Consider the following 24843-nt stretch of genomic DNA (forward strand, 5'->3'; position numbering starts at 1 on the left):
TTAGTAAAAGTCGCTGTCCTCATCATCATCAATGGCTTGTAGGTGATCTTCCTTCTCTTCCTTCTCTTCCTTCTCTTCCTTCTCTTCCTCCTCTTCCTCCTCCTCTTCCTCTTCAAGTGTCTCCTCTGCTTTTTCGGTGTCTTTCTGCTGGTGAAACTCCCAGTAGATCCCAGTCAGAGCTCTAGCTGCCTCCAGAGACACCTTCAGCTGTCCAATCACCTCACTCTCCTCATCCACGCTCAAAACTACAGAAGGAAAGCAAACAAACGTAAAGATGAGCTGATATGTTTAGACCAGTGGTTCTAAAACCGCCATAACTCTTGAGAGTGTAGAAATGGAACCGAATGGACCCTACACTCTAAGAGTTAGAGGAACCCCCTCAAGGAACCCTGAGGGTCCCTGGACCCCACTTTGAGAACTAGTTTAGACTAGCCATTTATTATCTAATTTAGGGGTGAAACAGTTAATTGAACTAATGGATGTATTTTTATTTTTTTTAAATAAAATAATCAGTATATAATCAATGCCTATGTTGTCATTATAGGCCCCAAAAAATACAATCAAATTCATAAAAGACATTTAAAAAAGCTCACAACACGTCACAATCCTTCTCAATTACTCGAAAAATGTAGTGATAGAACAATCACTAAGAAATGAGTTGCAGCCCTAATCAAATTGTAGCAGCATCTTTCAGTTTTGTGTTTGACCTCTTCAATTCTCTACACTTGACCTGAATGTTTCCCCCAGAACGTAAGCTGGGCTTCAAGTGGCTAAGACACGTACTGTCAATCTGGCGTTCGCTGACATCATTTCCTGTGAGTAACAACTCCTGCAGGTCCAGGAAGGAGTGTCCCACGTCCACACACTCCTCTTCCTCATCCTCATCCATCGGCTCACTGACCACTGTGAACTTTAACCTGTGGCCACACACACACACACACACACACACACACACACACACACACACACACACACACAGACACACACACACACACACACACACACACACACACACACACACACACACACACACACACACACACACACACACACACACACACACACACACACACACACACACACACACACAGGGACGCACACACAGGGACGCACATGCGCGCACATGCGCGCACACGCACTCGCAGGTACACAGACACGCACGTGCACACGCGCACATACACACACAGATGCATGTTATCTACTTATGTGAAACAGCAAAAATAGCTCATCTACAAGCTCACAATGCGTTGCAATGCTGACAGTCACAATTCTGTGCATTTTTCCATTGACAAATATGTATTTGTATGATATATGCACTAAGTACTGTATGTACAGTATGGGATGTGTGCATGTGCTTCTATTACCTGCCCTGGCTGGGGTCAGTACCCTCCAGCATGGTATAGAGGTACTGTCTGAGCGGAGCCGCCTCTGTCCCGTCCACATAGATCACTGAAAGGACACACAGAGCATGGCAAGGGGCTTTGAAATGGAAGTTATCAAATAAATGGTAAATGTCTGTCACATCAAAGCGCTTTACATTCACCCATTCATCGGGAGCAGTTAGGGGTTCAGTGCCTTTCGACACAAAGTCAGGAGGACGGGGATCGAATCGGGAACCGTACGATTCTCAAGTGGCCACTCTACTTCCTGAGCCACTGCATGCTGCACTTGCGCGCGTGGCCACTGGTATGTGTCTGCGTCCGTGTATTAAACTAACCTTAATACTGTACTGCTCATCTAAAAGGGAATATCCTATTCATCCCGCTTTGAACCCCTCCCACTAACAAGAAACCCAATCCCGGACAAGCCCCAAATATACTGTATAACCGGCCTGGATTCAAACTGGGGTTTCCCATATCGCCACTGTCGGGTGGAAACCTTGCATGTCCAAAACCATTACCTTTTAGGAAATGGAAAATATAACCCTTGTTCCAATGAATCCAATGTAGTTATTATTTACTCACAAGCTCTTGTTAATATATTGTATTAGTTAATTATATACAAAACCCACAGACACAGATTGGCTATTTTTGCTACTTTTGTGTGACACAGTAGTATGATGAAGTAGGGCATTAATTTAAGAAAAAACATAAAAAGTTGAAATATGGAGATTCGAAGTCTCTGCCCGACAGCAACAATATGTGAAACCAAACTTTTACAGCTCAGCCAAAGGGGAGTCCGTCCTCTGCCAAGGGAGATATTAGGCTACACCAGTGGTTCTCAAACTTTTTCATGTCAAGGACCCCCAAATTGATTGAATGTTTTTAGCCGTGGACCCCCATCCCATTCGCGAGGGACCTCCAGAAGCAAAGATTTTAGTTTAAAAATTTCGCTTAAAAATATATATATTCAAAGATTTGCACACATTTTCACGATTAAAAAAAAATAGCAGATATACAAGCTCATAGCACGGCACTCGGTGCCGTGCTATGAGCTTGTACGGTATATCTGCGATTTTTGAATAGCCAAAGTATAAAATAGGGTTAAAGTGGTTAAAATGATTGTGACGCTTTATTAACACATTTTGCTGGGGACCCCTGGTACCCCCGCAAGGACCCCTGGGGGTCCCGGACCCCACTTTGAGAACCAATGGGCTACACACCTCTTGTGAAGTTGTAGTGAATCTCCTCTCCATCCTCCGGTTTGCGGAGGGACATGGGCGTTTCCGTAGTCTCCATGGGAACGCCCAGGAGGCGGTACTCCACGAACACGCGCTGCACCGATTTGTCCAGGGCCACGTGGGACGAGGGGCCAAACGTCAGCGAGAGAATCTCCACCCTCAGCTTGTCTCCCTGCAACGCCAAAGAAAATTTACTTGGATTCATGTCATCGTCAAATGTAGGGCTGTGTTGGCCATCGGTCTGAGGTAACAAAATGTCTTAGGCAACACATTCATCTATTTCAGTGTTTCCAATACGTAGGGCAGTGAGTAATTATCCTGTTTTTCTTTCTTTCCTGCAATTAGTTTTCTTTCTTTCCTACAATTAGTTTTTCCCCCAAACTTCCCACAAATATCTGAAAAATATTTCCAGTAATACAATCTAAATCTAAATCTTTTCCTAGTCTAGCATCTGTTTAAATAACATGCTTTCTAAATTGCATTGGGAATGGGTCAATGCTAATGTTAAATAATAATAGTGAAAAAAGGTTGTCCATGACTTACCTTTCTGAAAGCTGGTTTGGTTGGAATAATGATGATGTCACTCTGTGAAGAAGATGAACTGGTGGAGCCTGAGGTTTCACTGTCTGCTGCAGCTGCTGGTGGAGGAATCAAGTCAACACATTGTTTTTGTTATTGTAAAGTTTATTGAGACACTTGTGTGATTTTACACTTTAGATCCAATTGAACGTGACCACAATCAAGTCTTTAGATCCAATTGAACGTGACCACATTCAAGTAATGGAGTAATGCTTCCATGTGCAATAACAGCGCATGTCAGACATCCCAGTAAAAAACTGCATGTGATACGCTACATGAATGTACCGTATTTAGGGCCATGTTCAGACTGGCAGCCCAAATCCAATTTTTGAACTATCCAGAATGGAATCTAATTTGTTTTTATCAAGTCTTAACAGCAGCAAACAACACAACTGAGTTTTGTTAATCAGCTTTGAACCACATTCCTAGGTGGTTTGAAATGCGATTCAGCTGATCTCCAAGTTCACAATGGCTCACAGGGTGACACATTGTAAGCTTTTAGATCTGCAATTTTGACGAGCGACGGCATATAAATGTTTTTACATTGTTACCACAGCAACATGAATACACACATCTGATGTGGTCCCTTGCACATCACAATGTGGACAGTGTAAAGCAGTGGTTCTCAAAGTGGGGTCCGGGGACCCACATGGGTCATTGAGGAGGTCCCCAGCTAAATTTCTTAATATAGCATCAAAATCTATTTACCAGCTTTAACCCTATATGCATTGGCTACTTGATGCAAGCTCACAACTTGTGAGCTTGTAGATCTGATATTTTCAAACAATTACGCAAAAATTTGAAACATTCATTTTGGGATTATTTTGACAAATTTGTAACTGGCACTAAATCTTTTCAGATGGGGGTCCGCGACCAATACGTAGTAATTTGGGGTCCTTGACATGAAGAACGTTTGAGAACTACTGGTGTAAAGGTCAGATTTGAGAAACAAAATGGATTTGCCTGCAGTCTGAACAAAGCCTAGGAGTGTGAGAGGGATTGATAATGTTTATGTATGTACAGTAGGTGATGTAATGTAAGGCTTTACCACTGTGACGTCCATCCTGCTCTTCATCCATAGACACCTGTTCCAGAGAGAGAACATACATGAGTCTGTTTGTTTGTATTGTTTTCTATATTTTCAACCCGTTTCCCTTATTTATTATTTTTTATCAAAGCTGCAATCCATACATTTCAAGTAATTCCCGGGATTCAAACCCAGGTATAGCGCATCCCCCATGTACTATGTTGAGATATTGAGTAGGGAGACCACCTCCAACCACTGCAGATATACTAGTTACTAACATACTCTAGTACCATACAGATTGGTTAAAATAAAATTTTATTGATTCAAATCAGTTCTGGACTGCAGCTTTATCCACAGTTGTAATTGTTTCCATTACTGTAGGTGTTTTTTTCAGAACAGCTTTTGCTAGTACTACACATTTTGTGCAAACCTCACATAAATCGGTACCCATTATCAAGATGTATCAGTCAGATTTGTCAAATTCCATTCAAATGGCCGGTCCCTTTTGCTAAACTCTTTGAGTTTGATAGAGTTCCTACCTGACTCCGGACATCGCTGACAGAGCTCCTGTTAGACCGTGTCGATGCAGTGTGGGACAGGGACCGCTGGGCGGCACGCAGCCGCCTGGGAGTGCCTTTCTCTGGAGACCTAAATTACAGTAAATTAGGTATTTAAAAATGGATAGTCATGAATGAGTTGTAATTTACAATGGCCCAGAGATCAGACGGGGGTCAGGTGACAGAGGTCAGAGGTGCTAGCGATTGACCAAGACATAGCTACCATGCACACATACAGTATATGGTAATTTGTTCTCATGTTTCAATGTTAAGCATGTAATTTAGATTTTTGTTTTTTTAGACAGATGCTAGGTTTCTTGGTTTACCTGGGATCCTAGTTTCGTGAGGCACTACACTGTCTCTCTGCATTCTATTAGTATGTGATTACCTTGCTTATTGTAAGGTGCTCTGGCTAAGAGCGTCTGCTAAATGACTACATTGTAATTGTGACAGGGGTCAGGTGACCTTTTCGGGGACCTCTTCCTGTTTGGGGACAGGAGCGGTGTGGCCGGTGATGTCACAGAGAGGGTTTGCTCTGGGTCCTCTTGCGGTCTTCTGACTTTGATGGGTGGAGGTCGAGGCTTGCCCTACACATACATTGACATATTGGCATACCGGTAAGTATACTGAAAACACCTGATCAGCAATTAATATTTAGCATTTTTGAGTGTAAAAAAAAATTATCCAATGTACCTGAGCTTTTGTCTCTTTATGTACTGGTGTGGTCTCTCTTGACTCAATTATTTGTTTCTGTAGTGAAGGGACAGAACAACAAATGTCCAATGATGACTACGTGGATGGGAGGCTTAACCACAAATACTGTACTATACAGAATACATTGTATGACGAATAGCGAATTGTGAATTGTACTTTAAAGAGTGGAATGATTTAAAAAATCTTGCCAAAAATCGTTTTAATGTATTCATCATTGACTGTGCAATGATCACTAGCCAACATTGATTCAATTATCCAGGTAAGTTCAGTAAAAATGTTATGACTTGACTGGAGAAAATGTGAAAAGTGAAATCTAAAAATAAAGCTGTTTACTGGACCTTTTTTTTTAAAGCTCGTCACAGCATGAAAGACATTGTGATACCACATGCACGAATGAAAGAACTTCACCTTTAATCTGGGTTTGGCTATGGGTGTTAGTGTCTCCTCAGTCTCCTCTCTCCTCTTCACATCCCTCCTTTGAGTTTCTGTCCGTCTCTCCCCTCTGTGCGTCTCTGTCCGTCCTGAGGCGCCCTCTGGTGCTTGGAAAGGGTACCTCCATTTTATGAGCATTCGTAGCATGCCCTGTGGTGCTCCACCTGCGTCTCTCAGCACATAATCACCTAGCAGGACACAACACAATGCTTTTTTTTAACATATTCTGAAAAGTAAGGGTTTTGGACTTACAAAGTTTCCACCGACAGCGGTAATATCACTTTAGTAGTCCTTGACATCATACAACAGCGTTTGAGAAAACTGGTGTAAAATCGGTTTTTATGTAGTAAATCATGATTAATGTCCTGGCTTGCACTGTTGACTTCACACAGTCTGTCTGCCGAAAGAAAACGTTGTCACTGTACGTTACGTTTTTAATCCCCAAAAACATAGCATGTGAACAGGGCTGTAGATGCAGACCATGTGGAGTCAATCCTCAATGTTGTAGCCTACTAACACACCCTAAAACCTAACCTTAATCCTAACCTTATCCTCACAAAAAAACTATGCCTAAACCTAACCCTAACTTTAAACCCACAAAAAACAATGCCTAAACCCAACCCTAAACCTAAACATTGAAATGTAGCGTACCTAAAATGTAAACTTTTTGGGGTCCAGAAACATTGATGTTAGAAATATTAGAAATTTCTGCAAAAATGTAAAGTGACAACGTTTCCTCTGGCGATTGGGTTGCTTCGGCCTCGCCTGGCCACACTGTGGGAAAAGACAAGTCCCTCTCTTCTGTCTCTCACCTCTGATCTCCTTGCCTGTAGCCAGGGATATGAGGGGGACAGGAGTCTTGGCCAGGTATGCTGGTGGTGTCTGGTCATCGCTGTCATCAAACAGATACACCCACAGACTGCCACTCCTAGACAAGCAACATTGTAAGTTTCAGCATTTTCGAAAAGTCACATTTTCAAGACACATCTGACATGTACAAATAATAAGTTATGTTTTGGATTGGTGACAAGTGAACAACAAGGAATCAAGCCCACTGCAAGAAGTCCACATGCTTTTAACCACTTAAGCCCTATATAATTTGGGGCTGCAACTACAAATATATAACATTAGCCAAAAATAGCCGATTTATAAACTCACAACACGTTGCGTTGTGGTTTGGTGTAGACAGAAGAAAGCTGTCCAAGTGCAGAGACAACTTGACTAAGTCTAGAGGGTTTAATGGTCAACGGCACGAGGAACATGCGAGGATCAAATGGAATTTGTATGCCAATCCTCCCACAGAGCATGCCAGATGACTCGAACCACTGACATGCAGTCTCCCATGATGCACCCATTGCAAAACACACACACACAAAATAAAAAAAACGACACACACCTCAGGTACTCCAGGACGTCGGCGGTCACCGCCAGCGGGTAGGTCGTGCCGTCGTTGAAGAGCGGGTCGGCGGTGCACTGCACGGTGGGTGAGACGTGCGGCGGCAGGTCGTAGAAGCGGTACGTCAGGTAGGCGTCGGGCAGCAGGCCGGGCCAGCGGGCGCTCAGGCCCACGCATCGCTCCAGCACCACGAGCAGCTCGTTGGGGATCCCGCCGCCGAAGTCAAACTGTTCCCTGACCTGCGGGAGTGACGACATGCAGTACAGTGGTGGGAAAAAGTACTCAGAGTTTTTTTACTTAAGTAAAAGTATCAATACTGCAATGTAGAAATACTACTGTTACAAGTCAAAGTCCGGGATTCTAAATTTACTTGAGTAAAAGTACAAACGTATTGGTGTCAAAATGTACTTAAAGTACCAAAAGTAAAAGTGCTCATTATGCAGAATGTCCCATTTCACAAGTTTTCAAATGTATAAAATGTATAAATATCTTTTGAAAATAGCAGATCTACAAGCTCACAATGCGTCGCATCGCAACCAATTGTGAGCTTGTAGATCGGCTATTTTCAAATGGCCAAAATGTATATAGGGCTGAAGTGGTTAATGTATGTCTTGTAATAATAATCCAAATCTACAAAGTAAAAGTACAATATTTGCCTCTGAGTAAAAGTAAAAGTACCTACTGGAAATTGAAAATAATCCAGTAAAGTAAAAATACCTCAAAATTGTACTTGAGTACAGTACTTGAGTAAATGTACTTTGTCACTTTACACATCTATACAAATCTATTTAATTTGCATTCTATAGCTGGCTTCCAGATTAAAAATCAAATCATGTGGATCTCAGGATTGGTTTATGAGATTAGCCGCGGACAGACATGGACTGATGGACAGACGAATGAACGGACAGACAGACAGACAGACAGATGGACATACAGACGGACATACAGACAGACAGACCGACAGACAGACAGACAGACAGACAGACAGACAGACAGACAGACAGACAGACAGACAGACAGACAGACAGACAGACAGACAGACAGAGAAAGACAGACAGAAAGACAGACGGACATACAAATAGTCAGATGGACACAAAAAGGTACACACAAATATGTAGGACAGTACAGTATATGGACAAGCACTATTCTAGATGTCTCGCTGTAAAAAGGTTAGCTAAAAACAAGCCCCTGATCTAAGAGACACGGGTACATATTTACCTCGTGCGTACTGTCCTGCCAGCCTACACACTGCTGTACAGGAGTCCTCTGCGTTGCAGCCCGTCTGTCTATCATTCTGTCAGGCCCTCTTTCCACCAGCATGTCCATGGCTTCTGCCGGAGGGTACAGACGCACCCAGAAATCTACAACGCCAACGATGTCTCCCTCAGAGCCTTTGAGACAGAAAGAGAACGACTTTTTGTCATTTTTCCTTTTCCTTTTTTTTACTATGAGTAAAAAGTTCTGTAAAACATACATTAAAAGGGATAGTTCACCCCCCAAAAAAATTATATCCAATAATTTGATGACCGGCAGCGGTTCCAGTAGGAGACAGAAAGAGTCTCCTTTCTGTCTCCTACCGGAACCACTGCCTACCAGTCCCACTGTTCATCAAATCATTGCTTAGGTATATGACAAAAACTAAAAAATATCCATGAATTCAAGTCTCCATGGGGTGACTTATCGATAGAAAAAAAGAAAACAATTTTTTGGGGGTGAACTATCCCCTTAACCAATTAAGCCCTATTTTATACTTCATCTATTTGAAAATAGGCATCTGCAACGTGTTGTCAGCGTGTAGATCAGCTATTGTTTAAAGATTTTGATTTTTTTTTAACAATTTTGACTGCATGAGTATTTTTACTTTTGTTACTTTAAGTATACAGTATTTTCAAGTAAAATATTGAATACAGGACAGAGTATTTATATATTGTGGTATTGCTATTTTTACTTCAGTAATAAATCCCACCACCTCCTTGACATCATCGTCACCTCTACCTGCGACATTGACACATCCACTGACGCGTTCCCCTCGTCTCTCCATGGCGCCTATCAGGGACATCTGACCGCTCCCGCGGGTCACGAACCGGACCCCTCCGGTGGCCTGGTGGAGCTCCACCCTCACCCTGGCCCCCTGGCCCCCCAGCCTGCCCAGGTCGCGGGCACACAGGGCGTAGCGGGACGTGAAGCCGTAGTTGGGCTGACTGCCCGACACCAGAGGGGTGGAGTGCACCTCGAAGTCCAGGAGGCCGTAGGTGCAGAAGGTCATGATCTCTTCGCCCCGGTCCGTCCCCGCCGGAACGACGGCCATGGTCCTGAGCCCCTCGGGGGTGAAGGTGGCACCCTGGAGGAACGAAACAGAAACAAAATGGATTAAAGAGGTTTATGAGCCTAAGAAGAAAGCCGTTTATTGGTTGCTTGGGTGGTGTTTTAGATCACTGACTCTCAAGGTGGGGTCCGGGGACCACCAGGAGCACAAATGGATTCTTACGGGTCTGTTCATTTAACTCGGAGAGTGTACAAATGGAACCAAATGGACCCTTACGGGTCCAAAATGGACCAAATGGACCGTTACAAATGGAACCAAATGCATTTGTTTCCATTTGTGCACTCTCCGAGTTAAATTAACACAGAGGTTTTTGCAGTGCACTGTATATTGGGCCCCAGAGATGAAAACAAAACTAAACAAATGGTATTAAATGGGCGGTAGAGTTCTCAAATTCTGCCCGAATTTCTTTTTGGCGAAAGTGGCCATTTTCAAGATGTTTTGGTCATTTTATCCGGAACGGAAGGTCCAAGCCGGGCCGAGCCTCGGACTGGCCCAGTAGGGCCGGGCCTTAATTTTCAGGCCCGTTGAGAACTCTAATGGACGGGGGAGAGGAGGGCTCCGTCACCTAATGTCTATCAAACTGGGAGTCCTTCAATTTGAAAAGGTAGATAATTAATGTTTTAGATAGATTGCTTGGGTGTTTTTTAAGAATGGATTGCTTGGGTGGTGTTTTAGAATGGGTTTGGGTGGTGTGTTAGCATATGTGGATGGGTCTTCAGCGCCACCTTGAGGTGTATCTCCAACAAAGCCTCGCCGGCCCTCAGCTGCGAGAAAGGGGCGTCGTCCTCGACGGGTTGCACCACTTCCTGCTCCGCCCCCGGCCAGGTGTACTGGACCGGCATGGTCCGTTTGTAGTGGGCGGGGCTGTAGGCCATGTCTTTCAGCTGGGCTTTTGAGGAGAAAAAGAAGAAAACAGATGTAGTAACAATTATGGTTCTCTCAACATATCTCAAATTAAACATTACTTTGTTAATTAGTTAAAATCAGGGGAATATGCATGGTTCTTGATTGATTGATTGATTGATTGATTGATTGATTGATTGATTGATTGATTGATTACTTTATTAATAATGCTTTATTAATGATTATTAACAGTACAGGTAGTAGAGTCAAAGGTTATGCTAAAAAGATAACACAAAAAGCCCCAGGGAATTGTTTCCATTGTGGTCCATTGTACTCAATTCATCAGTAATACAATATAATACATACAATACAAAACACTACAAGAAATAATGGAATAAAGCTCAGTAGAATTACAAGGTATATTTACAGGGAAAGGAGGAGGAAAGGAGAGGGTCAGAGAGAGGATTCTACTATCAAGGTGTTCAAGGAGTTAATTTATGTTGTTCACTTGTATTTTGAGTTGAGTTGAGTTTTGGGATATAACTTGGGGGTGTGCTTCATACCTTGCAAAGTGTTGATCTGAAGAATCCTTTTCGCTATGAGCTTGTCCTTCTCTGCCAACCTTCTCCTACTCTCCTCCTTCTCTATCTCTACTCTCTGGTTCACAACGTTTATCTCTTCCTTGGGGAGCAATGAGGAGAAAATATAATTTAAGATAGTCTGGCAGAGGATCTGCGATTGCTGTTCAGTAATGAGCTGCTCATGTATAGGAAGCCTGTACAGGTACTGTATACACACATGCATGCATGCATGCATGCATGTTTGTAAGCACGCGTATGTATATAGTTGAATGTGTTTGGATTCAGAATCAGAATTACTTTTATTTGTCACATCACACCCGTCGGTTTAGAGCAGTGGGTGAAATAAAATAAAAATGTGCCCATATCGAGGTTAGAGGTAGAGTGGGAGCAAAGGGAACATAGAAAACAGGTTAAATAGGACTACTAATATATAAAGATAGCTTATGTGAAAGCAGATATATGATATTTAGGACGTTAGCCTAATATGCAGGTGTGTACAACATGTTACATTGAAACATTAACATCATATCGTCTCTGCTTTTCAGGATTCAAATAAAAAAATGGCAAAAGTATTAGATCGACAAGCTTGTGCATCTGCAACTTTTGATACTTTGTGTGACGCTGTATTATGAAACAACTCAAGTTAAAATATGGAGATAAGAGGTTTCTGTCCGACAGCAACAATATGCAGGTGAAGAATGTACAATGTTTCTTAAAGTGCTGTTTCAAGACCAGTTTGTGTTGCATAGAAGGTAAAAAAAAACACATTATCATGTGTAGTATATTTGATAACATAACATACATATTTGCTAGTATTACTTAACTTCACAAGTCTACAGTACAAGTAGGCTACAGACAGAAGAAGTGGATTGAGTCAGAGAGAGGTGCCGGTGTGTCTGAGCGGGGTGTGGGTGCTCTTAGCATTTTCTTTGTCTTACCTGCAGGAGACAGAGGGCATGTCCCCCCCATTTCCCCCTTCCTGCCCTTTACAGTTGCAAATGTGGGGGCCGGGAGGTGGGAGGCTCACCTTTGAAGGCTGACACACCCATACATGTTACCTCCTCCTATTCAAAATGTGACCACTGCTATAAAGAATATGACATGTAAGCTGGTAGTGTGTGTGTGACTCAGCAGCCGGCAGGCTGTTGTGTGGTGTGGTGGGGACCTCAGGGTCCCCATAGGAAGCTGTTTGTACTTATGCAATAAATGGAAGCAACGAAACCTCACTAACTAGTGATGACTCCTTCATTCTACAACCATTCATTCTCATCTCTGGGACAACAAACTTATCTGCAATATGGCGTTGTTGGCAACTACAAAAGTGCAATAGAACCTTTAAGTCTGTGGTTCTCATGTAGTATATTTGACGAAAGCAATAGAAACCTTTAAGTCTGTGGTTTTTAGATACCACATTATGGCGTCGAAGTCGGCAGTCGTGTTGGTTTGTTTTTTTGGAGGCGCAAGTCTCCAGGGATACTGAGCCAGGCGTCGAAAGAACGTGCGGCGGGACATCGGGACGACATGACGACGATTTTTCGAGAATCTACAAGGAGAGGGCTTCATGACCAGATCTAGGACGGCTGCACGACTCATCTGGCTGCTCAACATATCTTCTGCGATCGCTAGAAGGGCGCGCTGCGGTGCAGACGGCAGAGCGGAGAAATTGGTGTGTCGAATTTCTTCGTGGCGGGTATGTTGTGGGGAGAGGACAGCGGGTGCCGGCAGAGCGGAGGACTTGCGATGAAGGGGTTCTTCGTGAAGAGTGTGGTAACACATCTTCAGCGATCGCGAGTGGAGCGCTCTGTTGTAAACATGCAGCTATCTGTTGGAAAATCTGGGTACGGCGCTGGAGCACGGCTGGGGTGAGGAGATGACATTGAGGGAGACTGCAAGAGAGACATTATCGAACGGGACACTGCGCATATGGGACCTGAGGTTATGTTTTTGTGATAAGCGTGGGTTAAACTATGGGGCTATGGCTGCCATGGGAAGTGATGCGAGGGTATTTTTTTTTACTTTCTGGTCTCCTGTGTTTAATGTGAGTTTACTTTGTGGATTATTGTTTCATTGGGGGGTACACTGCCTTCTTTTTTCCGTGTAGACACTTTCGTGGTAGTTGTCATATATGCTTGATGGTACGGTGTAAAACTTAGGGATAAGAATTAGGCTATCTTTGAGTATATTTTGGTGACTGGGCGGCGGGGACATTGATCTTGGGGGGTGGTGCTATCGCTTGGTGGGCGTGATTCGACTGTATGCTGTCAGCTTCCACTGGGTGGCTGTGTAATGTTTTATCCTGGAGTTTAAAAGGCTAACAGAGGGATCCTGCACGCTAATTAGTTTAGGGAGATGTGTCTATTTGATGTAATTCACCGTGTCGCTGTACTATGTGATCTTGGTTTTTGTATGTGCATTGTTCTGTGTGATGTTGTTTGCTGTTTTAGTTTTCCTGAATGTTTACTTTTTTTCCTGGTTGATGTTCCATTCGCTTTTCATGGGGGGCGGTTCTTTGTGGTTCTTTTGAAATATACGTGTTTGTGAGAGACGTTTAATGTCTCTCATGGGGGGAATGTAGTATATTTGATAACATAACATACATATTTGCTAGTATTACTTAACTTCACAAGTCTACAGTACAAGTAGGCTACAGACAGAAGAAGTGGATTGAGTCAGAGAGAGGTGCCGGTGTGTCTGAGCGGGGTGTGGGTGCTCTTAGCATTTTCTTTGTCTTACCTGCAGGAGACAGAGGGCATGTCCCCCCCATTTCCCCCTTCCTGCCCTTTACAGTTGCAAATGTGGGGGCCGGGAGGTGGGAGGCTCACCTTTGAAGGCTGACACACCCATACATGTTACCTCCTCCTATTCAAAATGTGACCACTGCTATAAAGAATATGACATGTAAGCTGGTAGTGTGTGTGTGACTCAGCAGCCGGCAGGCTGTTGTGTGGTGTGGTGGGGACCTCAGGGTCCCCATAGGAAGCTGTTTGTACTTATGCAATAAATGGAAGCAACGAAACCTCACTAACTAGTGATGACTCCTTCATTCTACAACCATTCATTCTCATCTCTGGGACAACAAACTTATCTGCAATATGGCGTTGTTGGCAACTACAAAAGTGCAATAGAACCTTTAAGTCTGTGGTTCTCAGATACCACACATGGTTATAAACCACCTCAGGCAGGCAGTGTTCATGCCCTGTTCAATCCAAACACATTCAACTATATATGACTACATCCACCACCACTGCCCTCTGCTGGTACCTGCAGGTCATTGTTGATGCGGTGCTGCAGCAGCAGCAGCTCTCTGGTCTTGGTCAGTTCCAGCGAGGTCTCGGCGAGCGACGCCTCCAGGTCGGCCACGCACAGCTCCTCCTCCGCCTTCCCATCGTCCCTGAGGAACCGCAGAGCCTCCTTGCTCTCCTGCTGCATCCTGAACACCTTGGGGTGGAAAGAAACTCTGTTGGCCTAAATGGTCTGTTTGGGGAAAGGGAAAGAGGAATATTTTCTGGGCGCCCAGGGGAGAGGAAATTGCTTTTACGGCTTCATCCAGCTGATGGCTGGTGTGATGGTGATCTCATGATGAGTGCATGGGAGGGAGCTGTTAAGACCTAAAGGTGTAGTTAGTAAGTGTTTTGTTTTTGTTTTTTGGTTAAAATAAGTGTTAAATAGCTCTATATTCTGATAGTAATCATTGCTATAGTGTTTGTTCAGTAACGGATGTCTCCCTGTATCTCCAGCTCTTTAGTAAACAGAAAATTTGTTTTCAGGTCAGGATACCAATTGTATCCAATCAGGGGAGAGAACTCACACAGGATACAGCATAAACAAGTGACATTGGAAGTGATGACGCAAAGAAGTGTGCAGGGAGACCCCTGTTATTGAACAAACACTCTATAGCAATGATTACAATCAGACTATGGAGCGTTAACTTTTAGTTGTTGTTTTAACCAAAACGTAGTAGTAGTGGTAAGTAGCTGTTACTCTCTTCAAAAGAGCTACTTTGTGTGTACTTGAGAAGTTTTCAACAGAAGTTATCTATTACTTGAGTAACACTACTACTGCTGGAGTAGGATGTTTTAGAAATGTCATGAACAATGTGATGACATTAGAAGGACATGACAGAGGGCCAACCTTGATCTGTAGAAGAGTTTCACTGAGCTCCTCGATGCTCATCTCAAACTCCTGAAAGACAAGACGAGATGAGAAGGGCGTCAGAGAGGCAACAGCAACGGGATTAAAAAATAAAATGTGCGTGTACAAAACAGTGAGGTGTATATTTGATGACAAGGTGTGTGAGACCTCGGGGATGGAGTATTATCATTGCTGTCAGGCAAAAACCTTGTGTGTCCAGAACCGTTACTTTTCAGTAAATGGAAAAAGTGTAGTTTTTGCCAGGGACAAGGTCTTCTTAATACTTTTCATTGGCTAAATATTTATAAAAACGACAGACTTAACCAACTTTACTTTGACTTAAAAAAGAAGACGATACTTTTGTGGGCACTGAAGTAAGAGTAACCATAAAAAGTTGAAATATGGTTTCTGCCCGACAACAACAATATATAAAAGAGTATATTTGATGACAAGGTGTGTAGACCTTGGGAATGGAGTCTAGTCGGTCCTGCAGACTGATGACCTGCTCTTTGTATTGGTAAAGCTCCTGCTCCAGATGTTCTCTCTTGTCTCTCGTCAACACAGACACCTCTGAGTGAAACGAAGCTGCGAAAAGGTAGTAACAGCATAAAGTTGGCTGAAAGTTTGGAGCTAGTGCTCCAGGTATCCCGCACGGGAAGGGACACTACATCTTTACCACTAGCCTAAAAGAGGTATTCCCGTTGGCCAGGGGAGATTTTAGGCTTTTGGTAGATGCTCTGAGCCACTCTACAACAAATATGCCTTGAGAGAACTGCAGCTGTTTGACGATTCCATACGACAGTAATACTCTACAGCAGTAATTCTCAAATGGGAGAACTTGTACCCCTAAGGGTACCGCGGAAGTAATACAGGCGTTGTGTGAGAGGAAGTAGAACATTGAAACATTTATTGTTATGTTTAATGATAAAATAGAACATTGACAAACTTTGTGTGAACCTGCTGATCTGTAAGGTGTTTAACCAAATCAAATCAATTGAACAGAAAGCAATACTTACGAACACATCGACATCAAAACTGGACTTACTGGAATATCATGGCGACTGTTTAAAACAAATCTGCCCAGGAGGCACTAATCGCAACCTTTTCACTCCATTTAAAATTTGTAATGTTATTCTTCAAAATGCTTAAGTGGGGATATTTAGAAATCAGGGAAAGGTGGTGCTGAAGCCATACAAAAATAGAGGTTTGTACCTCTATTTGGGTCTCTCTTTTCCTCCAATATCCCCTTCTCTTGTCTCTCTCTCAACCTTTCCATCTCCTCCTCCAGCCTGTGTCTCTCCTCCCTCTCTCCTCGCAGTATCTCCTCCAGCCTCTGGACGTTCCCTCTCTCCAGAGAGAGAGAAGGAGTCCTGCTTTGTCTGCCCTGCAGCACCGCTGTCTTGTCCGCCTTCACCTTGTGATGAGTCTTGGCGGAAAAGGTACTGAGGAGCGGTGGTGGAAAAAGTACTCAAATTTAGCAGGCCTAAGTAAAGTAAAAGGAACAATACTGCAATGTAGACATTGTAGTATTGTGAAATACTTCAGTTTTGGAACTCACCTGTCCAACAGGGCGTCATAGCTCTCTTTCAGGAGAGTCCTCTCTCCCTCCAGGTCTGATATCCTCTCCTTGAACTGAGAGGGGAAACAGATTTGCTTAGAAAGCCATTTCATTCAAGAGCCACTCCACTTAACACCATCGCCCACACCACTCAGTTTTAGCTTCTGGTCATATGTGATTAGTGCTTGCAATATGCTCTGCGTGTGTGCGTGCGTGCGTGCGTGCGTGCGTGCGTGCGTGCGTGTGTGCGTGCGTGCGTCAGTTGTAATAAAGAGTGTTTACCTGCTCAAGTGATTTCAGAGACAGGTTAGCGGTGGTCAGTTTTGTCTCCAGGGACAAGGCTCTCTGCCTCTCGTGCTTCAGCTGAACACTGAGCTCCTCCAACTTCTCCAACAGAGCTGCATGGGTCTCCTTCAATGACCGCTGGCTCTGGTGGTCCACACACACACACACACACACACACACACACACACACACACACACACACACACAGGCACGCACGCACGCACGCACACACACGCACGCACGCACGCACGCACGCACGCACGCACGCACGCACGCACGCACGCACACACACACACACACACGCGCACACACACACACACACGCGCACACACACACACACACACACACGCACAGAGAGAGAGAGAGAGAGATGCAATGGGTATGAGCTGCATTTAAAATTAGTGTTTAATATATCGTCCAGTGATTTGGTTCAGTAAATATCCGAATATAAGTATTAAATATGCATTTTACCTCCTCTAACTGGTTCTCGTATGTCTGCAGATGGAGGATAAGAGAGAAAGAACAGCAGAATGAAACACAGGTACTGTAGGGGTTAATGCTGAACATTGCGGGTCATTGACCTGCTACAACGTGATGTGCCCAGCAGGACACCAAGGTCAGCCGACCAGGGCCTACAGTATTAGTCATTGGTCGTACCAGATTAATAACTGAAGGTGACAGAGCCTTTTCAGGCTGTAGCTCCCGGACCATGGAATGGCCTACCACAGGTCTTGAGCACTAGCCTGACACTCAGCCTGAATTTTCATTTTGTTTCACTCCATTATTCAGTCTGAAAGCCCTCTCAGAGCAGCCGTTTTCTGAGATGGGGGCGTGGCCAAAGTTGGACTCGGTTCATACTGGAATATCCCGATCCTGATTTGCCGTACAGACTTTCAACCGAGAAAACCCCGCCTTCGACAGCGTCACCAGACCCTGAATGTGAGGCTATCGATTCAGGGGGTGGAGCCAGGCTACTTGAGCACTGCAGCCTCTATGGATACTTTTAAGAACCACCTTAAAACACTACTGTTTAAACCAGTGGTTCTCAAACCTTTTCAAGTCAAGGACCCGCAAAATGATATGCATTTGGCCGCGGACCCCCATCTCAAACTATTTTGTTCCAGGGACCGCCCCAGAAGCTTTTTTCACGATTTTTCAAAAATAGCAAATCTACAAGCTCATAGCGTGGCACTCGGTGCAGCGCTATGAGCTTGTATATCTGCTATTTTTGAATAGCAGACCCCCTGGAACCCCCCCAAAGACCCCTGGGGGTCCCCAGACCCCACTTTGAGAACAAATGGTTTAAACAAGCCTTTTGCGGAACGTCCTTGATTTGATCCTCCATGCGTGTAATGTGTCTGCTGTTTAGTTCCTGAGATTAATACAGTTTTAAATACAATGTAGGCTACTTACTTAATTACGGACCTGGAAGCATCTTGTTGAAAGGTATACTATCATATTAAAGTCCCAATAAGTGATATGATGTAAATTTAAAACAATCGCCGAAAATAAACAACAACAGCCTAACAGCAGTGGAGATGTTTTTAGCTCTGACATAGACAACAGGATAGTTTGTAAAAGTGTATTTGCTGTTTATAAGGCTGTAATAGGGATTGTTCACATTGGTAATGTTTGCAAACAGACCTCTAATTTGATTTATGATGATTGATTTTTGATAAGGGGGCAGGAAAGTTAAAAAAAAACTATTATCCAAATACACATACATTTATTTTCAGAATGTATGTGACTAGGCTAATGTATTAACCCATTAAAACCGGGAAAGCAGAGGTACGCTCTGACCTTCTGCAGGTGGTTGAACTTCTCCTGTGCGACCCGCAGGGCGGCGCTCTTCTCTGACAGCTGCTTCTGCAGACGGATCACGTCTACATTTTCTTTGATGCTCATTCTGACAGGGAAGTGAGAGGTGCGAGAAGTCACTCAGTGTGTGGTATTGGTAACAGAATACTAATTACAGGTATATGTAATTGTAATAAGTAAGTAAGTAAATAAGTAATAGAATACAGCATTCAATTAAGCAATCCAATGATTACTAAGATACCAGTTACATGCAGGTAATTAGAATTAGTCAAATTTAACTGTCTACAATTTTCCCTGTGCGTGTGTGTGTGTGCGTGCTGTGCTGTGTATGTGTTCAACCAGGGCCTTGTGCAGTCAATCTGTGTTACTAAGCTTACATAGTACATACATGTGCATTCAGTTATTCAGGCAAATCTCCTTTTCTAAAAACGTATAGTGATTGTTGTGGTGGTGATTTGATTGCAGCCACCTGTGCATGTCTGCCTGCTGTCTCCTCATGTCCTTCATGGCTCCCTCCATCTCTCTGTCTCTCTCTCTCAGGGTGTCTCGTAGGGCTGACAACTCCAGCTCTGCCACCCTGCTCTGCTGGGTCTCCATCACACTGGCCCTGCTGAGAATGGGTGGGACAGAGGGAGTTATGAGGCCACAGGTGGAGGACACAGGGCGGGGGAAAGGGTGGAGGTGGCAGAACGAAGGAATGGTTGAGGGTAAGTGCATGAGGAACGGAGGAGGCAGGGTTTGGGGGCAAGGGAGAAATGTGGGAGGGTGGGAAACAGAACAATGTCAGACATGGTGAAGATCCCATAGGGCACTGTTTACCAAACAGTGAGTCGGGACCCATGTTTGGGTCGCGGACCAATTTGTGTCGCGTGTAAATGTCCCCTTTTTTCGTTTCTTACATAAAATAACGTTTAAAAAAAGTTTAAACAAAAGACAATCACAACTTTTCATCAATTAAAACAATTCCATCATTTTTCAAAAGTATTTCATAAATAAAATGAAAAAATCTAATAATTTCCATAAATAGCCTATATTTAAAAAGAAGTAGTGAAATTGCAGATCTACGAACCAATTGTGCCAAAGACAGATCTGAGCACAGTGTCGAGAGAGAGGGAAAGCGCCAGAAAAGGAAACTTTGAATTCTTCTATTCTGGTCTACAGGTAGTTAACATGACACTTAAAACGTCAGTGTAGCATCCATACACAGTCACACACACACATGCATGCAGAACGTGCTACTGTGCTTACAATCTCTCGTTGTCTCTTGTGTCTTCCAGTGCGGGGCCGTAACGGGGCGGGGCCGTCTGAGCCGCTCTCCTGACTCCACCCTCTCCGTCCAAACCCCGCCCTGACAGCAGAGACAGGAAGGATTGATTGATTGATTGATTGAATACTTTATTAGACAGAAATGCAAACAGCACGAGTACAGTCATACACTTGTCCCAAAAAAGTCCTGAGGACTTTTCACTGAGGTCCTGTATTGAATGTATTGAATTCATCAACATAGCTTAAAAAGATAACACCTAACACACATATGTACAGGGCAGAAAAAAGACACCATTGTTTGCGTGGCCTTCATCAGAGCGTGATGAAGGCCACGCGCCGAAACGCGCCATATTAAAAGAAAATGTGAAAAAAGTCTTGCATCTTTTATTTTGGAGCGCCGCTTTCTTCTTTCCACCTTTGTGGACATGATTTTCACTTGTTCTGTCAGCCGAAGGACGCGCACCTGCTCTGCTCCAGTTTTCAGAGCAGGTGTTGTCTAGGTATGCAGTGTTTCTGTACGCACACCTTAACCCGTTCAATCTGGGAACGCATCTGTGTCATTTTAAGATTTCTTTGGCAATTTTTTGAAAAACAATCGTGAAAATGTGTGTAAATCTTTGAATATATACATCTTTAACTCAAATCTTTGCTTCTGGGGGGGTCCCTGGAACAAAATATTTTGAGATGGGCGTCCACGGCCAAATACGTATCATTTTGGGAGGTCCTTGACATGAGAACCACTGATATTATAGCAACATAAGTTTCAAAAAAACTATTAGGATTTAGAAGACATTTGTAGAACCCCCCCAGAAGCAAAGATTTGAGTTTTAAAAAATCGCTTTAAAAAACATATATATATATTCAAAGATTTGCAAAAACGTTTTTTATTAAAAAATAGCAGATCTATAAGCTTGTAGCAGGGTTTCCGCTAGGCATTTTTTGTGCCGGCCACCATGGCCGGCAGGATTATATTTTACCGGCCGAAGAATACATTTACCGGCCATATATTATAATTACACATCACATGCGCGTTTGCACTGCATACATGCACCCAACTGATCATTACACCTTTTTACTTTAGAGCTGCGCTTCTTTCCACTTTATCACAGATGCAATCTGTTCCTGTTTTTATAGATAACTAAATTATATGATCTACTATATCATGCAGAGATGTCGCTTGCCAAAAATGAAATGAATAAAGTGGGCATGAGTGAACTGCTGTGCAACGAATACCGCCCGCTCGCCCCAAAACACAGGGAAAATCCGGCTGTATTCGCCTGGTATTCCTAAACATATCAGTAAACTATGCCTAAACCTAACCTTATTCCTAATCTTAACCTCAGTAAAACTATACCTAATCCTAAACCTATTTCTACCCTTATCCTGTAAAACAAATACAAGAATACAAGAACCGCTGGTCCGCCTGACAAATGGGGGCGAGGGTGTTTTGGGGCGAGCTGCGGCAGAGCCTTTCCATGCGCGACACCGTCGCCCAACTTTCACCACTTTATCCATTGCAGACAGACAGTCACTGTGCTTGCATAATATCCACGACCCACACGTGTTCGGGTCCCTTTATCGACAATTGGGTCCGGTTTGGTTCAGATTCTATCACCTCGGAAAATCCCGGTTCTGTTTATCAACACACGCGAGCGAACCACGCTGGCTGATGAGGAGGAGACACAGCTGTGTCTATCAGGTGTTTTGTGGCGTATCAAAAATAGCACACATACAAGCTCACAACGCGGCGCGTTGCAACGTGCTGTGAGCTTGTAGCTTTGATATTTTCAATGCGCGACACCATCGTACAACGAATAGGCGAATGTACTACTGCAGCAGCAGAGCAGGCTGTCGGGAATTAAACCACAGTCAGATGATGATAAAAACTTTAAATGATTATGATTTTAATGGTTGTTTGTAGCCAACTACTTTATCCAAATAATAATATTAATAATAGGCTTAAATGATAAAATAGCCTAATAACACAATTTTCCCAACCGGCCACGGTGGCCGGTGGTGTTTATAATTACCGGCCAATTAAAACTTTTACCGGAATCCCTGGCTTGTACAGTAGATCTGCTATGTTGTAGTGTACTCTGAACCCCTAGGCCCTGCCACTACACACACCTTTATTGAACCTGTGGTGCGTGCGTGTCGCGCCCATGTCCATGATGTGCTGCCTGGCCAGTTGAAGTTTGTTCTGCAGCGCCCTCTTCTGGCCCTCCAGCTTGCTCACGCGAGCCTCCAGCTCCTGAATGGTGTCGTCCATGTCCGTCTCCCTGGCCGACGCCGTCCCGGGACGGGCCTGCTGCAGACGCATGAGCTTGGTGGACATCCTGGGGGACGGAGGGGAGTTCAGCGAATCGGAAGGTGGAGGGTAAAGTAACTAAGTACATTTACTCAAGTACTGTACTTAAGTACAATTTTGAGGTACTTTTAGTAGTATTTCCATTTGTCTATACTTTTACTTCTACTCCACTATATCTCAGAGGCAAATATTGCACTTTTACTCCACTACAATTATTTGAAAACTTTAGTTACTAGTTACTTTGTAGATATAAATTATTACATTATAAAACTTTAGTTTTATAATTAACCGCTTTAGACCTATTTTATACCTAGGCTATTTGAAAATAGCCGATCTACAAGCTCACAACGCGTCAAATGCAGACGCAATGCAGACGCATTGTGAGCTTGTAGAGCTGCTATTTTCAAACAATAATAATACTTTTACTTTTGGTAGTTTAAATACATTTTGATACCAAAAATGTTGTACTTTTACTCAAGTAAGTTTGGAATTCCGGACTTTTACTTGTAACAGAGTACTTCTACATTGCAATATTGATATGTTTACTTAAGTAAAACATTTGAGTACTTTTTCCTGCACTGAAGCCCAATTCATACTTGTCATGCTCCGAACAACAGCCGACCTACAAACGTACAAAAGCTTGTACGCTATTCTCGGCCGTTCTTATAGTGCGCAACGTCATCGCACAACAGAGCCTAAATTAGGTTTAAGAATAAAGTGTGTTCACAGTACACAGTACTTCCTGTTCCTCTTCTTTTAAAGAGTTTAACCTACACATCTCCTTTGTGTGTGTGTGTGTGTGTGTGTGTGTGTGTGTGTGTGTGTGTGTGTGTGTGTGTGTGCGTGTGCGTGTGCGTGTGCGTGCGTGTGCGTGTGCGTGTGTGTGTGTGTACGTGTACGTGTGGCTTTGAGCTATACCTGCGTATCTTCTGCTCCTGTGTGATTGTGTGCTGTCTCAGCACGCTGTTCTCCTCTATCAACCGGAGACACTGTTCCTCCAGATGCTCCCTGGGAACCTTGAAGAGACGTTGTGGGTCTGACAGAGAGAGAGAGAGAGAGAGAGAGAGAGAGAGAGAGAGAGAGAGAGAGAAGGTGAGAGTGTGACAGAGAAAGAGAAGGTGAGAGTGTGACAGAGAAAGAGCGACAGAGAGAAAGACCAACAGAGAGAAACAGTGACAGTGAAAGAGAGAGAGAGAGAGAAACAGACACACACACGGACGCACGCACGCGCGTGCACACACACACACACACACACACACACACACACACACACACACACACACACACACACACACACACACACACAGACAGACAGACAGACAGACAGACAGACAGACAGACAGACAGACAGACAGACAGACAGACAGACTCATTTGAAATGAGGATGCTACAGTATGCAGTGTTTGTCCACTATACTGTCTCTAGATCATGTGATCTGCTGTGTTTCTTAGAGGTTGATATTGTACATCTCAGCACCGATTCCAGTACACACTGGACATAATATAGAAAAGTCAAGGAATTATATCAGGCAGTGTGAGAGCCATTTACACAGCAAGATATACAAAGATATACTGTATTAAAAAACACAAAATCACACAGAAAACCAAATCCCAGGACTCATTTCACACGTGTGTCCTTTTTGAAGTACCACAGCTGTAAGCAAACTATTTGAGCTATGAGCTATTTTTCCTAACGGGTTATGGTTATACTGGTCATACCTTTCATCTTCATCATGTGAGACTTTTTCCAGGGCTTCACGTCACGCACAGAATCTGAGGAGCGGACAGGAAAGTCAGAAACTCGGCGTGGATGAGTTCAAAGACAAGCACACACACCAAAAGTACACGCATAAAGGTGTGTGGGCACAACATTACACATGAACACACAGAAACACACCTGTGACCGTTGGCATGAGTCCCCCCCTCATCAGTCCCACATCTCTGACAGGGAGGTCCCCGGCCGTCTCGTCCACCTCTATTGACATCACACCGCTCCGTTCAGAGGCCAACCAATCAGCAGTCTCCAGGTACTGAAGACATCAGTGATAGATTTGGGGTTGGCGCCTGGCTGGTTCGTTGAATTCCTCCAGAATGCAAGAACCAATTGAAAAAAGGTGAAGGTGAACAGACAACAAAATATTATTCAGTCGTGCAGTATCAAGCTAAACAAAACGGCTAACTTAACCCATTAAATGCAGGAACGCACATCTCTGTCATTTTAGACTTCTTTGGGCTATTCAACAATATCAGATATACAAGCTCATAGCGTGGCACCGAGTGCTTATATCTTTAGACAAATATAAACAAACATTTTAAAAACATTTAGTTCCAGGGACCCCCCCAGAAGCAAAGATTTGAATTACAAATGCTCGCTTTAAAAATATATATATTCAAAGATTTCCA

At 43.6% G+C, this 24843-nt stretch overlaps 1 protein-coding gene across 1 annotated transcript; it reads right to left on the reverse strand.

Annotated features, from left to right (window-relative positions):
• Nucleotides 1–24425, reverse strand: rpgrip1 (RPGR interacting protein 1; the record flags this gene model as incomplete). Its single annotated transcript, XM_080451810.1, has 29 exons — nt 1–245; nt 784–917; nt 1365–1449; nt 2603–2792; nt 3164–3258; nt 4248–4284; nt 4766–4874; nt 5249–5370; nt 5906–6117; nt 6742–6857; nt 7326–7564; nt 8544–8716; nt 9321–9666; nt 10377–10540; nt 11058–11175; nt 14337–14513; nt 15207–15257; nt 15670–15791; nt 16419–16648; nt 16765–16838; nt 17047–17193; nt 17521–17544; nt 18850–18955; nt 19337–19477; nt 20116–20215; nt 22261–22469; nt 23360–23477; nt 24160–24213; nt 24338–24425. 29 exons carry the CDS (start codon nt 24423–24425, stop codon nt 1–3), a joined length of 4026 nt encoding a protein of 1341 aa, XP_080307936.1.
• Between the last annotated feature and the right edge of the window lie 418 nt (nt 24426–24843).

This window comes from Gymnoscopelus braueri, assembly GCF_963280865.1.
Source record: "Gymnoscopelus braueri genome assembly, chromosome: 15".
NCBI classification, from domain to species: domain Eukaryota; kingdom Metazoa; phylum Chordata; class Actinopteri; order Myctophiformes; family Myctophidae; genus Gymnoscopelus; species Gymnoscopelus braueri.